Source organism: Vitis riparia, chromosome 6 (assembly GCF_004353265.1).
Source record: "Vitis riparia cultivar Riparia Gloire de Montpellier isolate 1030 chromosome 6, EGFV_Vit.rip_1.0, whole genome shotgun sequence".
In the NCBI taxonomy this organism is placed as follows: Eukaryota; Viridiplantae; Streptophyta; class Magnoliopsida; order Vitales; family Vitaceae; genus Vitis; species Vitis riparia.
This window is the reverse complement of record NC_048436.1, coordinates 3,672,487-3,695,430: the sequence shown is the minus strand read 5'-3', so window position 1 is coordinate 3,695,430 and position 22,944 is coordinate 3,672,487. Positions and strand designations below refer to the sequence as shown.

At 33.7% G+C, this 22,944-nt stretch overlaps 2 protein-coding genes and 1 pseudogene across 2 annotated transcripts; all 3 read left to right on the top strand.

Moving 5' to 3' along the window:
* Nucleotides 1-1,136: 1,136 nt before the first annotated feature.
* LOC117916899 ((+)-neomenthol dehydrogenase-like) lies at nucleotides 1,137-2,858 on the top strand. Its single transcript, XM_034833113.1, has 5 exons — nucleotides 1,137-1,155; nucleotides 1,259-1,502; nucleotides 1,845-1,914; nucleotides 2,098-2,264; nucleotides 2,393-2,858. The coding sequence occupies exons 1-5, from the start codon at nucleotides 1,151-1,153 to the stop codon at nucleotides 2,768-2,770; spliced, it is 864 nt and encodes a 287-aa protein (XP_034689004.1). The 5' UTR covers nucleotides 1,137-1,150; the 3' UTR covers nucleotides 2,771-2,858.
* Nucleotides 2,859-15,905: 13,047 nt separating this feature from the next.
* On the top strand, nucleotides 15,906-17,870 carry LOC117916895 (salutaridine reductase-like). Its single transcript, XM_034833111.1, has 5 exons — nucleotides 15,906-16,033; nucleotides 16,138-16,381; nucleotides 16,727-16,801; nucleotides 16,963-17,145; nucleotides 17,274-17,870. The coding sequence occupies exons 1-5, from the start codon at nucleotides 15,999-16,001 to the stop codon at nucleotides 17,649-17,651; spliced, it is 915 nt and encodes a 304-aa protein (XP_034689002.1). The 5' UTR covers nucleotides 15,906-15,998; the 3' UTR covers nucleotides 17,652-17,870.
* Nucleotides 17,871-20,776: 2,906 nt separating this feature from the next.
* LOC117916898 lies at nucleotides 20,777-22,544 on the top strand (annotated as a pseudogene).
* Nucleotides 22,545-22,944: the final 400 nt, after the last annotated feature.

Below are 22,944 nucleotides of genomic sequence, written 5' to 3'. Positions count from 1 at the left end.
TATTAGGAAATAAATCCTAATTATTTTGTATTTTTGGTTTTTTGGTCGAGAAATGTCGTGGGAGATGGTGAAACTTAGATGATGTTTGTTTTTTTACTTAATTCTAAATAGAACTTTAATGTTTAATAATGTTATGCATTAGATTATTTTTATAATATGTTATTTTTATTAAATATTAAAAAGTAAGAAAAAACCAACATGTTACTTTTCTATTTAGAAAAAGTCAAAATATTTTATTTTTTCTATTCAACAAAAAGTTTATAATAAGTTATGAAAATGTAGAAAAACAAATAACTTAAAGTCTGAAAACAAATTAAGTACTTTTGACAAAAAGTTAAAAAAACAAACACCTTCTTAGATGATGTTTGTTTTTTTTTTTATTTAATTCTAAATAGAACTTTAATGCTTAATAGTATTAAATATTAGGTTGTTTGTTTTTGTAGTATTTTATTTCTATTAAGTATTAAAAAGTAAATAAAACTAATATATTTTGACTTTGTCTTTTTAATAAAAAGTTTATAATAAGTTATGAAAAGATAGAAAAACAAACAACTTAAAATCTGAAAACAAATTGCTTTCAACAAAAAACCAAAAAAACAAACACCATCTTAGTTTTTTCTGAATTTGATAATTTTAAGCATTTGACTTGAATTATTATGCTAAAAAATCTTTAATAAGAGAAAAACTTGTGAAAACCTAAATGGAATATCCAAATTGCATGGTGAAAATCCTATAAAAACCAAGATTTTGTGCATACCTATATAAAGATGACCATGTCCAAAGAAGTCCATAAAAAATGATGTTAGAGTTGGCATTGATCTTGTCAACATATATAACTTTAACATATCTTATATTAAGCTTATATAGCAATCATCATCAAGTGAAATTAATTAGAAATGATATAAAATTGATGAACAAATAACTATTCAAAGGTGAATTGAATATTGTATTGGTTGATTTTGGAGAAGGGTGAGAATCACCATGTGCTGGAGATCACCATTTACAAGGTGTGCATGAGAAACGCTATGTGCTGGAGATCGCCATTTACAAGGTGTGCGTTAGAAAGAACCTGGAGAAATGTTCAGCTGAGCCTGACTTTCCTCATCTGATTCAAAAGAAGATGGCTTCAACCATCTCAGATTCAGCAACAATGAGGTATATAGGCTTTTTTTTAGCTACTACTTGTAAACCACAACTAATAGCTGTTGAGAATAATGCATTTGCATATTCTTAATTACTATTTATTTTTGGTTTTCAGATGTGCAGTTGTAACTGGAGCAAATAAAGGAATTGGACTAGAGATATGCAGACAGTTAGCTTCTAATGGAGTCATGGTGGTATTAACAGCTAGAGATGAGAAGAGGGGTCTTGAAGCTGTGGCAAAGCTTCATGAATCTAGCCTGTCTAATGTAGTTTTTCATCGGCTTGATGTGATGGATGCCAAGAGTATCACTACCTTGGCAAAATTCATTGTAACCCATTATGGGAAGCTTGATATTTTAGTAAGGAATCAACCCTTTTTGGAAGAACATTTTTTCACTCATTTTCCTTCTGCTATGGAAAAAAAATTCTTAGGGATTTAGGAGTTTGAGATTAGTATGACACCCTACTTAGAGGGCTCTGAAAATTTTATACCTCAATCAGGAAGGAAAGCAAAAACATTTTAATCATGTAGAGAAACATTTCTTGTTGCCTTACTGCATTTTACTATGATAATAACAATAAAAGCAAATTTAAGAATTCAAGAAAATGAAAATCAGGTAAGCTGCCATTCATTTGGTATTATTAGGAGAATCAGAGGGATTCTGAATTGATTAGCAATATGAAATCAAAATTTTATGCAGGTGAATAATGCAGGGGTTAATGGAGCCATTGTCGACTGGGAAGCACTTAAGACCTTAAACCTTGGGGACAGTAAGGTATGTAATTACATGCTCTTGAAAAATCATAACTAGGAAGTCTAAGCTCATTCTCAATGTCTATCAACCATATATTGAGATGAATAATTTTGTTTCATTTCTAAATTTAAGGAGGACAGAGTCAGATAGAATCAATGACTCAATACTGTTTCACTGTTGTAGAATAATGCTAATATAGCTGAATTGGTGAATAAAATATTAACGCAAACTTATGAGTTGGCTGAAGAATGTGTAAAAACAAACTACTATGGTACCAGAGCAGTGACTGAGGCCCTTCTTCCATGCCTTCTGCTATCAAATTCAGGAAGAATTGTGAATGTGTCTGCAGGTCTTGGAAAGCTTGAGGTATGTAAATGTAATTTCACCTTCAAGGGGAAATTCTAAAACCAAATTCAACGTTTATAATGCATTAGTCATGTCTAGCATTTCCATTACTCTTAAGATTAATGTTGAGTTCTTCCTTATTTTATCAGTTTGTCTCCAATGAAAGGGTTAGAATGGAGCTAAATGATGTTGATGTACTCTCAGTAGAGAGATTAGATGAGATAGTGAATGAATTCCTCAATGATGTTAAGGAGGACAGGTTACATGACAGAGGCTGGCCAACTCAGACATCTGCATATATAATCTCCAAAGCAGCCGTGAATGCCCACACAAGGATTGTTGCCAAATCATACCCAAGTCTCCTCATAAATTGTGTTTGTCCTGGTTCCGTCAAAACCGATATGAGTTGCAACACTGGTCTCGTTACTGTTGAAGTGGGTGCCAAAGGCCCTGTTATGTTGACTTTGCTTCCAGAAGGAGGACCTTCTGGCCTCTTTTTCCAAAAGATGGAGGCATCAAGCTTTTGATCACAAGTCTGTGTTTCCTATGGTTGTATTTGTAAGGTTATCCAACTTTCCTATGCTTTGCTGAGACAATGGGGTGATAGATGTGAAGTGTCTCTTATCTTCGATGTTAATAATTATGAACTTTAGCTGTGTGTGGCAACTGATAATCCTTTTAAAAGTAAGAAATAGGAAACCAGTCTCATTTCTTACCTTGGAATGTTCATGTATTATTCATCTCATTATATGCAAATGAATTCTTTTTTAATAAAGAAATTCCACGGGATAGGGCATGGGATTGGAAGCTCAATCTGAACACTCATTCAGGCTTCCACATCTGGCCAAGGGTGGGGCATTGATATCATTTACAACGACCTGCTTCTTATCAAATAGAAATTCTCCACTTACACTCTAAGCCGCATCCTCACACGCATATATCTTAACATGCCAAAAGCATGGCCAACTCATATATCTGCATATTATTCTCCAAAGCAGCTGTCAATGCACACAAGGATCATTGCTAAATTGTTTTTGTCATGGTTTCGTCACAACTGATGTGACTTCCAATAATGGAATATTTTCTTTTGAAACAGTCAGGAAAAAAACAACAGTGATATTCCCATTTCTCATTAATGGAAGAAGCTTTCTTCATGGTTTTTTCCTTCTCTCTGAGGATTTTTTTTTTTAAATGCAGGGAGAATGGTGAATGTGCTTGCAAGTTTTGGGAAGCTGCATGCATGTCCTGATTGCATCAGAACTGATTATGGCTGAGTATTCCCACGCCCAATCCAACAAACAAATGTGCCCAAGTTGTAAAGCCCCAACCCCACTTAAAGATCAGCTTTAACTTGGACCAAGCGAAGCCCAATCCGGAAAATAAGTTAACTTGGGTTGCAGCTAGAGCTCTGCCTAAGGTCATGGAGCAAAGAATATAAAAATGCCATTAGAAGTCAAGAATTTTGTGCGACAAAGATAGAAAGGTAGAGAAAGAGTTGAATGGGCCAACAACCCCCGCTCAATTCCCCAAAGGATGTGGACACACAAGTATTTACACAGTTTTCCTACAACTAGCTGGATCGCATTCCACCCTAACCGTGTGGGCCACTCTTCTCCACCAAAAGTATGAAGCCCAGTCATAACTCTGAATGGATGTCTATATTCTTTTCTTGTATTTAAATATATGTATTTCACCATGTTTCAAGCTATAAAGTAAAATGATTTGAAAGAGATCAAATTAAACCTTCCTACCTATAATCTCCACATCCTAATTCTTCCCGCCTTCTTCATCTTCTTCAATTCCCACCACTGTTGACAAATTAAAATGATTTTTAAAACATTATATTTTGTAAAGTAACAACATTTACACTTTCCTTCCTAAGTCATGTTCAAGTTATTAAAAAAATTAACAAAAATGCTCTCAACATTTTTTCAAAACCACTTTGCAAAAAGATAATCAGATATCATGAAACAATCATTTTATATCTGACCAAATATTCCAAAAAGCCCACCATCCATGCAACCACCAAATCCCCATCCCCAAAACTTTGATCATCCTATTATCCTACCTCACCAATTCCAACTAGGCATAGGGACACAACCCCCTGTTTAACTTTAACTAATAACTAGTAATTACCCTCCTATGCAAATGCCATTAGTTAAAGGGAAAATTGTGCTTTCAGTGTGATGGCCTAAAAATTAGCCCAATGCCCTCATATAACCCATAATTATGGGAATGATGTAAAATAGCAAGAGATAAAAATAACCTTAAAGTTGACATATTAGATATTATAAAAAAATATTAGACTGTGTGCATATGTGGCTATTGTGAGGGCTCCTTTCTACGTGTCCCTTTCTAACCCAGACACTTTAGCCGTCTAGGACAAGTGTACAACCCATCTGGATCATACCATCTAAACCAAGGCAAGCTCCATCTGGCACCAAGCGTGAGGGGATTCTTGTCCCCCACAGGGCCAGACGGCATTGGGAGTCCGGACTCCCAAACGAGAAAGACTATCCAATCAAGTCTTGAAGACCTTCCGGTATGTGTGATCATTCACGCCTAACATGTGAATGGCAAATGAGATTCTACTTAGTTCACAAGTCCATGTCAATTAATAGCTACATATAATCTCAGACGTCAACAGGCTGGGAGGATAGACAACTACACAGACCGAGATCATGGCACGTCAAATGCTGGCACTTGCCAGCCACCCTTAACTATGATGATTGCCTAGCCACCTGTAGGACAATCATCGTTACAAAAGCATATCATAGTGCCTAGTTAGCATAAAGGATAAAAATATCAATAATTACGGATATATTAGTACTTCTATTTTATCGATATATCGGAAATATATCGACGGATATTTCGACACAAAATATCGATGAACCTAAAATTGATCATAAATTATAAAATATAAGAAAAAAACTTTTAAAAATAAAATTGGAAGTATAATAGAATTGTAATTGATATATATATATATATATATGATATAATTTATTATATTTGATAATAATGTTGTATGTGATAATAAAAAATATATATGAATTTCATAAGTATACATTTATTATTAAATTATATCAAATATTATTCGATAATAATACTGTGATAGTTGATTATAATATATCCAATTTAAAAATATATCTAATATTAAAATTATAATTCATATAATTCAATTGTATTAAATGATATAAAATAAATGATAATATATGTATAATTTTTAATACTTAATTAATATATTACTAATATTAAAAACACTATAAAGAAAATTATCATGATAATTTTTATATTTTTGGTATTCAAATAGATGAAAATTTTTCATTTAATTATAAAATAATTATAATTAATGTGTTCTTTAAAACATTTTTTAAAAATTATATTTATATATTGAATTAGAGTATATATATATATATATATATTTTGTGTACCTTATATAACAAGGGGCAGACTTGCCCCGATGGCTAGCTAATTGCCTTGCAAACCTTTTGGCGGGGGTTCGATTTGATTGCATAGGTCTTGTTGATCGTCCCTTGCCATGTTGATCGCACCAAAATATCACGATAAATAGGCGATAAATTGGTAAAATATTGATAAATTCCATATAACGGACGAGATTCACGATAAATTGCCAAAATATCGAGATACCGATATTTCTCCCTCATATATCATGTCGAGGTCTACCGATACATGATATTTTAATCACTGGTTAGCACTACAGTGGCAGTCTCATCAGTCCTCTATAAACCTTCCAAAAAGTACAAACAAGGTATGCATGCATTCAAACGCTCATTCTCTTCCACAAAGCAGTTTAAGCTATTCTTGCCTAACTTGAGGTTCAGAGAGGCATGCCCGGACCACCCGTCCGGACATCCTTTATGTGCAGGAAATGAGTCCATCTAGTTTCATTAGTGCTAGACGGATTCTTCGAGAAGCACAAAGAAGGAGGGAAGGTCGTCTGACTTTAATCAATCTAGGCGGGCCTAACTCCGGTTTGCTTAGCATCAACAGCTATGACCTGGAGCACACCCCTAATAAATCTGATTAAATATAAGAAATTCTCTATTTTTCTTCCCAAACTTTCGTTAATGGCAAACTATTTTAATATCAAAGCCGTAGAAGATGATGATAATATAAAGAATAATAATTTGGTTGGGGTGGGAATGCAGTTTTTTTTTTTTTTTTTTTTCAATCAAACTACTTTTTATTGAGTTTTTTGTTTCTTCTGGGCTGCGAGTTGGGTTCGTTTGAAGTTGGTATATTCCCTATTGAAGTGGTTTTAGGGTTTTTCTTTTTTCTGGGTTTGGAATCAGGTTTGTGCAAGATTGACTGTGTTTGTTCCAGGTTTGTAGTTTTAAGGTTCAATTGGCATATCCATATTTGTTAACATTCTTCTGCTGTGAAGGTATCTAAGAGAAGTACCCAACGTATATGATAAGCTTGATGCACTTGGGCACTCTTGACACCATTGTTGAAGGAATTGAAAGAGAAAAAGGTCATGTCAGAGCTCCATCTCTGTGGTAGTAGAAGACCAGGAGGAGTTCATTATCTTGTGACCAAGCACAATGTTCATTGTGGAGACCTCAACTATGATGACCTGTGACTATATTCAAGTTCACCAATTTGCTAGAATAGTGTATTGTGTCAATCAATGAAGTTGGATGTTTAGTTGTTCTACAGTACTGGTAAGTTAGGTGTTACTCTAAATGATTGTACAGAATAATGCAAATAGAAAATGAAAAACTACTAAGGTTATAAATAATTGGTAGTTAATTGTAAATCAATTCTGGATTCACCTTTGGCATTCCCAAATGGTCATATGGAATCCAAGCATCACCAAAAAGTCTTTTAGTTTTGAACTTTCTCCATATGATTGAAACTCATTTATATTTGAGGATTGATTATCTGTATGGTAGGAGATGAATAATAGGATGACTAGTTGCCAACTTTGAAAAAGGTAGTAGAGTAAAGCAATTAAGTAAATTCAATCGACTTTTAAATCAGTTTTCATTACTCAATGATAGAAGAATCGAGCTAATGAGTTCGATACACCAATTTTATATTTTCTTCCATATACTAAGGCCAAGCCTAGTATGTTCCTAACCCTACAACTTAGACTTTTATGTTATCTTTATTTTTAACACAACAAGGTGGCTGGTCAGTTTGTATTGGTTTATTTGATGTTGATGTCTATTTTGTTTCTTTCTTTCTTTGGGCAGTTAACCTTAGCTACAGCCGCTCAACTTCCCAAAAATAACACATTCCATAGAACTTCAACAATGTCATTTGACTAGTATCAATGTTTTTCTTTCCCTTAATCACCTCTCCCAACTCTTTTTCCCTTGGCACAATTCTTAGATGGGAGAGAGTGTTGATAGGTGTGGATGTTTTGTTTATTGATGAATCTCTAGTATTAGATAATCTTTCTAGTAAAGAAAAATTATTTGCATTTACGGTTTCAATTTTATTTTCTATGGGTTTTATAAGATTACAGTTTAGATTTATCACTTAAATTTTAAAGTTAATGATAAGTTGCTTAATAGTATTGGTGGAACACTATTGTTGAATGATTTCTTATAGAATCATTGTTCAAAACTTTTCTTTTCTTACAATTGATGGTTTTTTGCCCTTCTATCAAGCAAACAAATGAAGGCATAGTTAACACGATTATGGACAATGTTTCAATAGGAGGTATATGGAACTTATGATATTGTACAAGAGTGTTGGACTAATTATACAAGGACAATGCGCTAACCATACAAAGGGTGTACAAAGGATTTGAAAAGATTTTGAACCACTCCCTAACTTATTTCCCTCACCCAAGGATTACACAATTTCCTTACCCTCATTCCTTTGTGAGATACTCCTCTTGTGAATGTTTGTACACTTGAACATGGTATTTGGACTACCTACCATAGTAAAGATGATTGGGGAGTGCATTTATATTCACCATAACAAACCATTGAAAACATGGTTCGCACCTTTTGTTCCTAAGTCTTCTCTTCTTTTCTGAATCATATCATTGGAAACATGGTACACACATCTATATGAATACATAATTTATGCATGTGTATGAGATTTGCACCACTATACAAAAGTGTTACACTAAGTGTATAAGGTCAATGTACTAATTGTACAAAGAACGTACAATGTTGTCCTTTTTGTAGTATTTTAATCAATTTATGAACGATGTTTTTTTTTTCTTGTAACCTGAGAACTACACACTCCTACATCACACACTCATCTCATGCACTTTATTACACTTGCACATTGATATTTGAACACTTACCCCACCAATGATCATTGGGGAACAAAATTTGGATTCAACTTTTCCTCATTTTTTTGAACCAAAACATTGAAAACATGGTTAACCCACTTATAGACACACATTCACTAGTAGTTGTATGGAATTTGCTCTAGTGTATAAGGTATTTATACTAAGTATATAAGACAATTGTACTAATTGTACAAGGGGTATACAATATTACATTTCTTGAAGCATTTAAAGGAATTCTGAAAAACCTACTCGTTTATTTCCCTTTACCAAGAATGAGGGACATTCGTCACACACATTGCTTGATCATATACTCATCTCATGCAATTTATTGACCTCGTACATGTTCATTCAATTACCTACCCTACTAATAATAATTGGAGAATAAAATTTGGAATAAATTTATCCTTTTTTTCTAAACCAATTAAATGGAAACATGGTTAACCTACCCAAATTCACACATTCACTTCTACGTTTATGGAATTTGTGTTATTATATGAAGTATTTACACTAAGTGTACAAGACAAATGTACTAACTATACAAATGGTATAAAATACTACATTTCTTAAAGCATTTCAAGGGATTATGAAAAACTCACTCAACTCATATTTTTAAATTTGAGCATCCAAAATTTCTAATTACATATTTTCTTTTTGTAGTTTTAGCAATATTCTTTCTTTGCACATTTTCATCTCTTATGAAAGAGGATTAACCATGCTATTTAAATCTTCCACAATTTTTTTTGGTGAGAAATCCATAGCATACTAGTACCATTGCTTGGAAGAAACATAATACAACTTTTGAATGACAATATTTAGCTTTTAATTTTAATGAAACATAAGAGCACATGCAAAACATAACATACTCGTACCAGACTCAAACATAACTAAAACAATTTCTAAATAACAAACATGATTGTGAATGTTACAACACATCCAAATAGAAAATGAGCAAGGAAATTTGTTTTGTGATATTCGGTCCTCTTGATTACTTAGTCATCCTTTGATTACCTAATAAGTTGTTTAACCTCTTCTATGATTTGTAAATGTTACCCTTGTAATCTATAACTTAAGTTTGGCATTCAAGCTAAGATGTGTACACACCTAGTCTCGTCCCAACAAAAACAACATAGAACTTGTCTTCATTTCCTATCTCCGATTTCTTGTAAGCACACCTACAACTATATTGTTAATAGTGATGAAAACAAAGCAACATCTATCTATGAGTCTTTCTTCCATGTTTGTTAAAAATATTGGCACACAAATTTAAATGAAAACATCAAATATTGACTTATTCACATAAAAATACTTGAATAAGATGCTTGATTGACATTACAAATCAAGGTTGCTTAGACGGTGCATGGAACCGAGCAATGGTGTTGAAGGTTATATTATTTATAGACTTTGAAGATTGGTCGGAGGACCTATTTGCAAGATTAGCATGAGGGCCTACTTGCAATACAAAATATATATATATATATATATATATACACAACAATTATATATAGGTTTGAATTAAGATATGCATGGTTGGTAAAAAATGTAATTGTGAATTCATATTTGAAATGAATAGTATTACTGCAGTGAACCATCAATCACTCTTAGTCAATTGTAAAATATAGTTTTTATTTTTTTTCACACCAAAATCTATTTCACCTAATCTATGTCATTGTATTATGCTATCCTATAAGGTTTTCAAAATGAATATATTCGATTTCCTAACACACGCAATATGTGAATCTTATCAATGTTGGTGGTAAATTTAAAAAAATGTCACATCTACATAGAACACTATGCATATCTTGTTTGCAATTTGAGGAGAAAAACAAAGTTTATCATAATTTCAAAGCCATTTGGTTAATTAGTTACCACATTTATCCCAAAATTTGAAGTACAATATTAAATAGGAAACCCAAGGGTAAGTCTTCTAAGATTGTTCAAATGCATTTTAAATTAAAGAACTCATTTCATACTGTCTTGGGTGAACATGTTACTATTCCTCATCAAATATTTCAAAGTCTGATTTGTCTTACGACAAAAAGAGAATTTCTTCTTCATCTTCTGCACTTAGTTCTTAACCATTTACAACTTCATTGTTGTGTACTTCTTGTAGCATTATAACCCTAGTTTTTCAAATAGTCATGTTATTTTCTTCCCTAATCTTGTTTAGTGTTTCGACAAAACTAATGTGATTGTAACTACAAACAAACAATGATTTTCTATGGGGTACCCATACACCTAATGGTCATAGTTCTTGGACAAGATTCTTTGACTCCTCAACCCGATGTCTCCACTCACTTTCCATTGTACACATGGTCACATCAGAAAATTCATCTGATAGTCTTAGAGAGTACATGAAATTATCATCTCCTATTTCCCAGTGTTAAGAGATAGTTTCATATAGTTACAAGCTATACACGTGTCATATGCTCATTGTTTTCTTCTATTATTGTTAAATGAATTGTTAGATAATTTGTTAGTTAGGTCTACTATATATATTACTCTATAAATAATAGATTAAAGAAAGAAAGAAAAATAAAACAGAAAATCACTTTACTTTCTTAGTTTTTGTTACCTTCCTTTCTTATCTTTGTTACTTTCTTTACATGGTATCATATTGTTCATCCATGGTCAATTCCCTCACCTCCACTTCTTCATTCTCATCCTAATTTGTTATGATTTCTTTTAATCACTCAATTTCCATAAAACTTGATCAGAATAATTTTCTGATTTGGCGTCAACAAGTTGAAGTTGCAATCAAGGGTTACAAGTTCTCAAAGTTCATCAATGGAATCGATACTGCACTTTCAAAATTTCTTTCTTCCACAAATGAAACAAGTGGTAAAATCAATCCAAATTTCTTTGATTGGGAACAACATGACCAATTACTAGTCTTTTGGCTCATTTCATCAATGCCCGAAGGGCTTTTAACGAGAATGGTTGGATGTGTAACTTCTTTTCAGATTTGGGAGAAATTGGAGGTTTTATTTATTCTCAAACTTGTGCCAAGATTGATCAGTTCAAGACGCAACTCAAGAGCTCTCAGAAAGATTCATCATCCATGAATGATTATCTCTTGCGAATCAAAAGCATTGTAGATAGCCTATTATTGGTTGGCTATTCTATCTCTATTTTAGATCTTATAGACGCAATTTTTGAAGGATTATCCTCAAAGTATGACACTTTGATTATTGTTGTTACCACATACACAGATTCATATACTGTTGATGAAATAGAGTCTGTTTTTTTGGCTTAAGAAAGGCGCATTGAGAAGGCTACAAAAGCTTTAGATTCTAATTTGAGTGCTAACTTAGAAACTCAAAGCCGGAATAACAAAGACAAAAAAAAATGTCTGATAATTCTTCCAAAAATGGCTTTTCTACTTTTGTTCAAGACAACTCAATAATTTTCCTAGTAGAGAAGGTTCTAGTAGTCGTCGATTCAATAAATTTAGAGGTTCTGGTAGTAAAGGTTGTGGAGACTTCAATGGTGGTCGGAATTATTGGAATTTCAATAAACCTCAATGCTAATTATGTGGTCATGGTGGTCATTTGGTGTAACAATGTTACTACAGATTCGATCTATCATTCTAAGGCTCATCTTCATTTCAAAATGGATTTTCTTTTGCTCAAGATTCATCACGAACGACTACATGGTTGGTACTACTCCTGAATTTGCCTATGACTCTAACCGGTACCCAAATTTTGGAGCTACAAATCATATCACACCAGACATTCATAATCTAATGAATAAAACTAAATTTGTTGGGCAAGATAAGATCATGATGGGTAATGGAACAGGTTTGAGCATTAAACATATTGGACAATCATCTTTTCAGTCTCAATTTACTTCGAAATTGCTCTCTTTGAATCATCTTCTTCATGTTCCTTCCATTACCAAAAATTTGCTGAGTGTCTCTAAATTTGCCAAAGATAACTCTATGTATTTTGAATTCTTTCCTAACTTCTGTTATGTCAAAGATCGGGCTTCCAAGGAAATTCTCATGGTAGGGAGAGTTAAGAATGGACTTTATGTATTTGATGATTTTACACTTCTGCCTTCAGCAAAACCACTCTCAATTCCATCTTCTACAGCATCTTACGAGTCCTCCATTTTTTCATTTCAGAATCATATTTCTAGTCATTTTCAATATAATCCTGAATCTTGTATTGCAGTTAAGGATTCTTCTAGTTCTTTGAATACTTTAGGTCTATGGCATCACAGACTTGGACATCCATCTCTTAAAATTGTAAAGTTTGTTATGTCTAACTGCAATATTTTTGTTCCTAATAAAAATGCAGTTTTCTTTTTGCTCAACTTGTTATTATGGCAAGATTCATAAACTTATTTTTTTCTTCTTCTAACACTATTTACACTCAACCCTTACAACTTATACACTCTGATTTATGGGGCCCCTTTCCACTTCAATCATCTAGTGGTTATTACTACTACATTCACTTTGTCGATGCTTACTCAAGATTTGCTTGGATCTACTTGCCTAGACATAAATCAGATGCATTTTAAGCATTTCTCAATTTCAAAACTCAATTTAATAACAATCAGGTTTTAAAATCAAGGCCATACAAACAGATTGGGATGGAGAATATAGAGTTTTCACAAATTTTTTAACTTCAAATGGCAATCTTCGTAGATATTCTTGTCCTTATACTCATGAACAAAATGATTTAGCTGAAATGAGGCATAGAACCATTGTAGAACATGGTCCCACCTTGTTAGTAATTGCTTCAATCCTAATGAAATATTGGGATGAAGCCTTTAGAGCTTCTGTTTATTTTAGCAATAGATTATCAATATATGTTCTTCATCATAAAACTCCTTTAGAAGTTTTGTTCAAAACCCTATTGGAATACTCTTCCTTAAAAATATTTGATTGCTTCTGTTTTCCTAACATTCGTTCATATATCAAACACAAGCTTCAATTCTGATCCACTGAATGTACCTTTTTAGGTTATAGTCTCAATCATAAAGGCTACAAATGTCTTGATTCTAATGGCAAAATTATTATTTCTCAAGATGTCATTTTCAATGAGTCTTCATTTCCTTTTGCTCACAAAATTCAATCATCCTTATCTAATTCTATCTCACCCTCTTTTCATCATTCTGCTATTCCCCCAATAATTTTTTCCTTTGGTAGCTTTACTCATCCAGAAATTGTCCAATCTATTACTAATGCTTCAGCACTTACTGTCTCTCTTCTAACTACTAATAGTTATGACAATGTTGTTGGTCATAAAGCTCTTTCACAGGACCAAATACAATAAGATTTAGTTTTTCTTCCAATGCAACCTTACAAAAATACTCATTCTATGGTCACTCGGTCTAAAGATTTAGTTTTTCTTCCAATGCAACCTTACAAAAATACTCATTCTATGGTCACTCGGTCTAAAGCTGAAATTTTTAAACCAAAGGTTTTGGCTACCACATGTGAACCTACTTGTGCTCAGGAAGTTTTATGCGTACATCATTGGAAACAAGCAATGACTTATGAATTGATGGCTTTTCTGAAGAATAATACATGGTCCTTAGTCCCATTACCACCTAGAAGAACACCTATTAGCTGCAAATAGGTATTTAAAGTGAAAGAAAACCCCGATGGTTCAATTCAAAAGTACAAAGCTAGGTTAGTGGCAAAAGGGTTTCATCAAGTTGCTAGTTTTGATTTCACATAAACTTTCTGTCCAGTTGTTAAACTTGCAACTATTCGAGGTATGCTTACTATAGCTTTGTCTAAAGGTTGGTTAATTCATCAATTAGACATTAACAATGACTTTTTGAATGGAGTGTTGCATGATGAAGTTTTTATGAAACAACCTCCTGAATTTGTTCAGCATAACCAGTCTCATCTTGTTTGCAAATTACATAAAGCTTTATATGGCTTAAAACAAGCACTAAGGGTCTAGTTTGAAAAGTTAAGTGCAACCCTATATTCCTTTGGATTTATCTCTACCAAGTCAGATCAGTCTTTGTTCATTCGTGTGATAAAAAGTCATTCTACCTATATTCTTATGTATGTAAATGACATTCTAATCACTGGTAGTAGTGAACAAGTTGTGATGCATCTCATTACTAGTTTAAATAGAGAGTTTGCCTTAAAAGATCTTGGAGAAGTCAACTATTTTTTAGGGATTGAAGTGAAGCATACTACTAAAGGTATTCACTTTTCTCAAGGAAAATACATAACTGATCTATTATGCAAAGCCAAAATGCAAGGTGCCAATCCTATTTCTACTCCCATGACCAGTGGACAAAAACTTTCAAGCTATGGAAGTGAATCAATTCAGGACGTGAAGTTGTACAGATCAATTGTAGGAGCTTTGCAATATGTAACGGTTACTAGGCCTAAAATTGCCTATAGTGTTAATAAAGTTTGTCAATAGATGCAAGCTCCATTAGAATCTCATTGGAAAGTAGTCAAAAGAATTCTCAGATACTTAAAAGGAACTCTTCATCATGGATTACATTTAAGAAAGTCTCCTACTCTTGATCTTGTAGCATTTTGTGATGTCTATTGGGCCTTTGATCCTAATGACCGAAGATTAACTTCAGGATTTGGTGTATATTTTGGTTCAAATTTAGTCACTTGGCAGTCAAAGAAACAATATATTGTATTTAAATCAAGTACAAAAACAAAGTACAAAAGCCTAGCTAGTTTGGTTGCAGAAATCACTTGATTACTATCTCTTCTCTCATAAATTAAAATCACTTTGAATACACCACCAGTTATTTGGTGTGATAATCTTAGCATTGTTATGTTTGTTGCTAATCCAATATTACATGCCATGACAAAACACATTGAATTGGATTTATATTTTGTCAAGGGAAAGGTTTTGCAAAGAAAGGTTTCAGTCCAACATGTGCCTTCCATTTATCAAGTAGCAGATGTCTTGACAAAAGCCATCTCAAGCACTCAGTTTGTAAATCTAAGAAATAAACTCAAAATAGAAAATCTTTCTACGTTAAGTTTGAAGGAGAATGTTAAGAGATAGTTTCATATGGTTACAAGATGTACACGTGTCATATGCTCATTGGTTTTTTTCTATTATTGTTAGAGAATTTGTTAGTTAGGTCTACTATATATATTACTCTGTAAACAGCATAATAAAGAAAGAGAGAAAAATAAAATAGAAAATCACTTTACTTTCTCAGTTTCTGTTACGTTCCTTTCTTATCTATGTTACTTTCTTTACACCCAGTATCCCCTCATAGCTCAAATATATCTCTATAGTGCTTACCCAAGTGAAATGAATCTTTAGAGCTTACCCAAATCAAATGAATCAGAAATAGGATAAAATTGATGGACAGACACTGATATAAAGGTGAAATGAATACTGTATTGGTTGACTTTGGAGAAGGGTGAGAATTACTGTGTTGGAGATCACCATTTCCAAGAGGTGGGCATTAAAAAGAACCTGGAGAACTGTTCAGTTGATCCTAACATTCCCCATCTGATTCAAAAGAAAATGGCATCAACCATCTCAGATTCAGCGACGATGAGGTGTATACTTTTTTTGGGCTACAAGTTGTAAACTACAACCCATAGCTGTTGAGAATAAAAAGGCACTTGCCTATTCTTAATTACTATTTATTTTTGGTTTTCAGATGTGCGCTTGTAACCGGAGCAAGTAAAGGAATTGGACTAGAGATATGCAGACAGTTAGCTTCTAATGGAGTCATGGTGGTATTAACAGCTAGAGATGAGAAGAGGGGTCTTGAAGCTGTGGCAAAGCTTCACGAATCTAGCCTGTCTAATGTAGTTTTTCATCAGCTTGAAGTGATGGATGCCAAGAGTATCACTACCTTGGCAAAATTCATTGTGACCCGTTATGGGAAGCTTGATATTTTAGTAAGGAATCAACCCTTTTTGGAAGGACATTTTTTTACTCATTTTCCTTCTGCTATGGAAAAAAAATTCTTAGGGTTTCGCGAGTTTGAGATTAGTATGATACCTAACTTAGAGGATCCTGAAAATTTTATACCTCAATCAGGAAGCAAAGCAAAAACATTTTAATCATGTAGAGAAACATTTCTTGTTGCCTTACTTCATTTTACTATGATATTAACAATAAACGCAAATTTGAGAATTCAAGAAAATGAAAATCAGGTAATCTGCCATTCATTTTTGGCATATTAGGAGAATCAGAGGGATTCTGAATTGATTATAGCAATATGAAATCAAAATTTCATGCAGGTGAATAATGCAGGGGTTAGTGGAGCCATTACCGACTGGGAAGCATTTAAGACCTTATACCTTGAGGATAGTAAGGTATGTTATTACATGCTCTTGAAAAATCATAACTAGGAAGTCTAAGCTCATTATCAATGTCTATCAACCATATATTGAAATGAATAATTTTGTTTCATTTCTAAATTTAAAGAGGACAGAGTCTGATAGAATCCATGATCAATATTGTTTCACTCTTGCAGAATAATACTAATGTAGCTGAATTGCTGAATAAAGCCTCAAAGGAAACTTATGGGTTGGCTGAAGAATGTGTAAAAACAAACTACTATGGCACCAAAGGAGTGACTGAGGCCCTTTTTCCATGCCTTCTGCTATCAAATTCAGGAAGAATTGTGAATGTGTCTTCAAGTCTTGGAAGCCTTCAGGTATGTAAATGTAACTGCACCTTCAAGGGGAAATTCTAAAACCAAATTCAAAGTTTATAATGCACTAGTCCTGTCTACCATTTCCATTAATCATAAGATTAATGTTGAGCTCTTCCTTATTTTATCAGTTTGTCTCCAATGAAAGGGTCAGAATGGAGCTAAATGATGTTGATGTACTCTCAGTAGAAAGATTAGATGAGATAGTGAATGAATTCCTCAATGATGTTAAGGAGGACAGGTTACATGACAGAGGCTGGCCAACTCAGACATCTGCATATACAATCTCCAAAGCAGCCGTGAATGCCTACACAAGGATTGTTGCCAAATCATACCCAAGTCTCCTCATAAATTGTGCCTGTCCTGGTTTCGTCAAAACTGATATAAATTCCAACACCGGTTTCTTTCCTGTTGAAGTGGGTGCCAAAGGCCCTGTTATGTTGGCTTTGCTTCCAGAGGGAGGACCTTCTGGCCTCTTTTTCGAAAAGATGGAGGCATCAACCTTTTGATCATAAGTCAGTTATAAGAACGAGTTGGTTTTCCGCTTTATGCATTTCCTATGGTCGTATTTGTAAGGTTATCGAAGTTTTCCTATGCTTTGCTGAGACAATTGGGTGATAGCTGTGAAATTTCTCTTGTATTCGGTGTAATAATTATGAACTTTAGCTCTCTGTGTGAAATTGATGATCCTTTTAAAGTAAGAAGTAGGAAACCAGTCTCATCCCTTACTTTGGAATGTTCATGTATTATTCATCTCATTATATGCAACCAGTTCTTATTTAATAAAGAAATTCCACGGGGTAGGACAAGGGATTGGAAGCTCAATCTGAACACTCATTCAGGGCTTCCACATCTGGTCAAGGGCGGCGCATCGATCACATTTACAATGACCTGCTTCTTATGAAATAGAAATTGTCCACTTACACTTTAAGCCGCCGCATCCTCACACGTATATCACAACACGCCAAAACATGGCCAACTCATACATCTGCATATTATTCTCCAAGGCAGCTGTCAATACGCACAAGGATCATTGCTAAATTGTATCCCTGTTTCTACGTCCATTGTTTTTGTCCTGGTTTCGCTACCACTGATATGACTTCCAACAATGGAATATTTTCTTTCGGAACAATCAGGAGAAAAACAATGGGATTGGAAGCTCAATCTGAACTGGCATTCAGGTATTTCATCTAATTTCTTCAATGGTTATCCGCTCTTGTTAGAAATTGTTCAGTTCTCCACATTTCTATCACTTACAACTTGCTTCTCTCTGCTGGCTTGAGGAAGTAGAGGACAAAGTAGGTGAATCATTACCAAAAGCTCATGATGCCAACAAACTTTGCAAACCCAACAGAAGACGTCCTGCGAGAGGTCAATGTAGTCACAAGAATCTACAATACCTCAATAGAATATTTATACAAACATATGGCATTTTCGGCATTTTTGCAGCAATGGGATCTTCTACTGCATGCCAACAGGTTGAAGAAAAAGAGACAGTTGAAACTAAAAGGATGGTTTACCCATGTACTATTATAGCAAAATGCATGTGTTTATAAATCGGCATGGACTGAGAAATGTGTACATCCTTTTGACATGCCATAATTCAATATTTTCATTCCTAAAGAAGCATTTTTTCTTATTTGCCATCTCTTACCGTAATAAATGAATGTCGACCTATCCTTAAAAGCCAAAATGTGATATCTGCATTGTTAGTCCTCAAACATATTCTGACACCTCATGCTCTTGTCAACTTCTTGCACCTATTCAACTAATGCTAAAAGTGAAAAACATGTCTTCCATTCCCTTTGCTCAGGCGTTGTTTGAGGAGGCAATCTTGTAGGTTCAAATCACAGCAGAGGGAACCTAACGGGGACTTGTTCGAGATAGAAGATGCTAAATTTCCAGTTGGTTGGCATGAAGGTGGACTGGTTCCATCTAATTCACCGATCAAAAAAGAAGAGGGAGATGAAAGTTGGGTTGAAAAACATGAAGCTCGAGGATCACAGAGATCATCAGTGGGAAGACCCTTGCTCAGAGCTGCTGAGAAGGTCCAATCCTATAAGGAGGCTCCACTTAATACCAAAATGAGGAGATTTGAGTGAATAGATTCTAATTTGTACCATGTTATAACCTTTCATATAGTGAGGAGTAGAGCAAGAGCCAGTCAAGTCCTGAGGAATACTAAAGTTTTAATGACCATGGAGTATCTTGTTTGATGAGTAAATTTTAAACAGATGATAATGCCTACTTACGAGAGATGTAGATTTCACAACATTGACTAGCATGGTTGGGAAATTATTCAGTTTTTACTTTTTAGCTATTTTATCCTTACAAGTCAGGTCGGGTCAGGTCAGGTCAGGTCAGATGTTTGAGGTTACATTATATGGCCCAGAACCCGTATTCCGGAAACTTGCAGATGCGGAAATAGGGCTAGTCAGCAGAAGAATTCGAACAAATTTTACTACTAACAAAGGGGTCTGGTTTACTAGGGCCGTCAATTACAGACTCCCGCTATGGCTATAAATGATATCAGATTATTTTCATTTTTCTATTAGGAAATAAATCCTAATTATTTTGTATTTTTGGTTTTTTGGTCAAGAAATGTCGTGGGAGATGGTGAAACCTAGATAATGTTTGTTTTTTTACTTAATTCTAAATAGAACTTTAATGTTTAATAATGTTATGTATTAGATTGTTTTTATAATATGTTATTTCTATTAAATATTAAAAAGTAAGAAAAAACCAACATGTTACTTTTCCATTTAGAAAAAACCAAAATATTTTATTTTTTCTATTCAACCAAAAGTTTATAATAAGTTATGAAAATGTAGAAAAACAAATAACTTAAAGTTTGAAAACAAGTTACTTTTGATAAAAAGTTAAAAAAACAAATACCTTCGTAGATGATGTTTGTTTTTTTTTATTTAATTCTAAATAGAACCTTAATGTTTAATAATATTAAATATTAGATTGTTTGTTTTTGTAGTATTCTATTTCTATTAAGTATTAAAAAGTAAATAAAAACTAATATGTTATTTTTTTTTTATTTAGAAAAAACTATATATTTTGACTTTGTCTTTTTAATAAAAAGTTTATAATAAGTTATGAAAAGATAGAAAAACAAACAACTTAAAATCTGAAAACAAATTGCTTTCAACAAAAAACCAAAAAAACAAATACCATCTTAGTTTTTTCTGAATTTGATAATTTTAAGCATTTGACTTGAATTATTATCCTAAAAAATCTTTAATAAGAGAAAAACTTGTGAAAACCTAAATGGAATATCCAAATTGCATGGTGAAAATCCTATAAAAACCAAGATTTTGTGCATACCTATATAAAGATGACCATGTCCAAAGAAGTCCATAAAAAATGATGTTAGAGTTGGCATCGATCTTGTCAACATATATAACTTTAATATATCTTATATTAAGCTTATATAGCAATCATCATCAAGTGAAATTAATTAGAAATGATATAAAATTGATGAACAAATAACTATTCAAAGGTGAATTGAATATTGTATTGGTTGATTTTGGAGAAGGGTGAGAATCACCATGTGCTGGAGATCACCATTTACAAGGTGTGCATGAGAATCGCTATGTGCTGGAGATCGCCATTTACAAGGTGTGCCTTACAAAGAACCTGGAGAAATGTTCAGCTGAGCCTGACTTTCCTCATCTGATTCAAAAGAAGATGGCTTCGACCATCTCAGATTCAGCAACAATGAGGTATATAGGCTTTTTTTTAGCTACAACTTGTAAACCACAACTAATAGCTGTTGAGAATAATGCATCTGCATATTCTTAATTACTATTTATTTTTTATTTTCAGATGTGCAGTTGTAACTGGAGCAAATAAAGGAATTGGACTAGAGATATGCAGACAGTTAGCTTCTAATGGAGTCATGGTGGTATTAACAGCTAGAGATGAGAAGAGGGGTCTTGAAGCTGTGGCAAAGCTTCATGAATCTAGCCTGTGTAATGTAGTTTTTCATCGGCTTGATGTGATGGATGCCAAGAGTATCACTACCTTGGCAAAATTCATTGTAACCCATTATGGGAAGCTTGATATTTTAGTAAGGAATCAACCCTTTTCAGAAGAACATTTTTTCACTCATTTTCCTTCTGCTATGGAAAAAAAATTCGTAGGGATTTAGGAGTTTGAGATTAGTATGACACCCAACTTAGAGGGCTCTGAAAATTTTATACCTCAATCAGGAAGCAAAGCAAAAACATTTTAATCATGTAGAGAAACATTTCTTGTTGCCTTACTTCATTTTACTATGATAATAACAATAAAAGCAAATTTAAGAATTCAAGAAAATGAAAATCAGGTAAGCTGCCATTCATTTGGTATTATTAGGAGAATCAGAGGGATTCTGAATTGATTAGCAATATGAAATCAAAATTTTATGCAGGTGAATAATGCAGGGGTTAATGGAGCCGTTGTCGACTGGGAAGCACTTAAGACCTTAAACCTTGGGGACAGTAAGGTATGTAATTACATGCTCTTGAAAAATCATAACTAGGAAGTCTAAGCTCATTCTCAATGTCTATCAACCATATATTGAGATGAATAATTTTGTTTCATTTCTAAATTTAAGGAGGACAGAGTCAGATAGAATCAATGACTCAATACTGTTTCACTGTTGCAGAATAATGCTAATATAGCTGAATTGGTGAATAAAGTCTTAACGCAAACTTATGAGTTGGCTGAAGAATGTGTAAAAACAAACTACTATGGTACCAGAGCAGTGACTGAGGCCCTTCTTCCATGCCTTCTGCTATCAAATTCAGGAAGAATTGTGAATGTGTCTGCAGGTCTTGGAAAGCTTGAGGTATGTAAATGTAATTTCACCTTCAAGGGGAAATTCTAAAACCAAATTCAACGTTTATAATGCATTAGTCATGTCTAGCATTTCCATTACTCTTAAGATTAATGTTGAGTTCTTCCTTCTTTTATCAGTTTGTCTCCAATGAAAGGGTTAGAATGGAGCTAAATGATGTTGATGTACTCTCAGTAGAGAGATTAGATGAGATAGTGAATGAATTCCTCAATGATGTTAAGGAGGACAGGTTACATGACAGAGGCTGGCCAACTCAGACATCTGCATATACAATCTCCAAAGCAGCCGTGAATGCCCACACAAGGATTGTTGCCAAATCAAACCCAAGTCTCCTCATAAATTGTGTTTGTCCTGGTTCCGTCAAAACCGATATGACTTGCAACACTGGCCTCGTTACTGTTGACGTGGGTGCCAAAGGCCCTGTTATGTTGGCTTTGCTTCCAGAGGACCTTCTGGCCTCTTTTTCCAAAAGATGGAGGCATCAATCTTTTGATCACAAGTCAGTCTTTCCTATGCTTTGCTGAGACAATGGGGTGATAGATGTGCAGTGTCTCTTATCTTCGACGTTATTAATTATGAACTTTAGCTGTGTGTGACAATTGATAATCCTTTTAAAAGTAAGAAATAGGAAACCAGTCTCATTTCTTACTTTGGAATGTTCATGTATTATTCATCTCATTATATGCAAATGAATTCTTTTTTAATAAAGAAATTCCACGGGATAGGGCATGGGATTGGAAGCTCAATCTGAACACTCATTCAGGCTTCCACATCTGGCCAAGGGTGGGGCTTTGATATCATTTACAACGACCTGCTTCTTATCAAATAGAAATTCTCCACTTACACTCTAAGCCGCATCCTCACACGCATATATCTCAACATGCCAAAAGCATGGCCAACTCATATACCTGCATATTATTCTCCAAAGCAGCTGTCAATGCACACAAGGATCA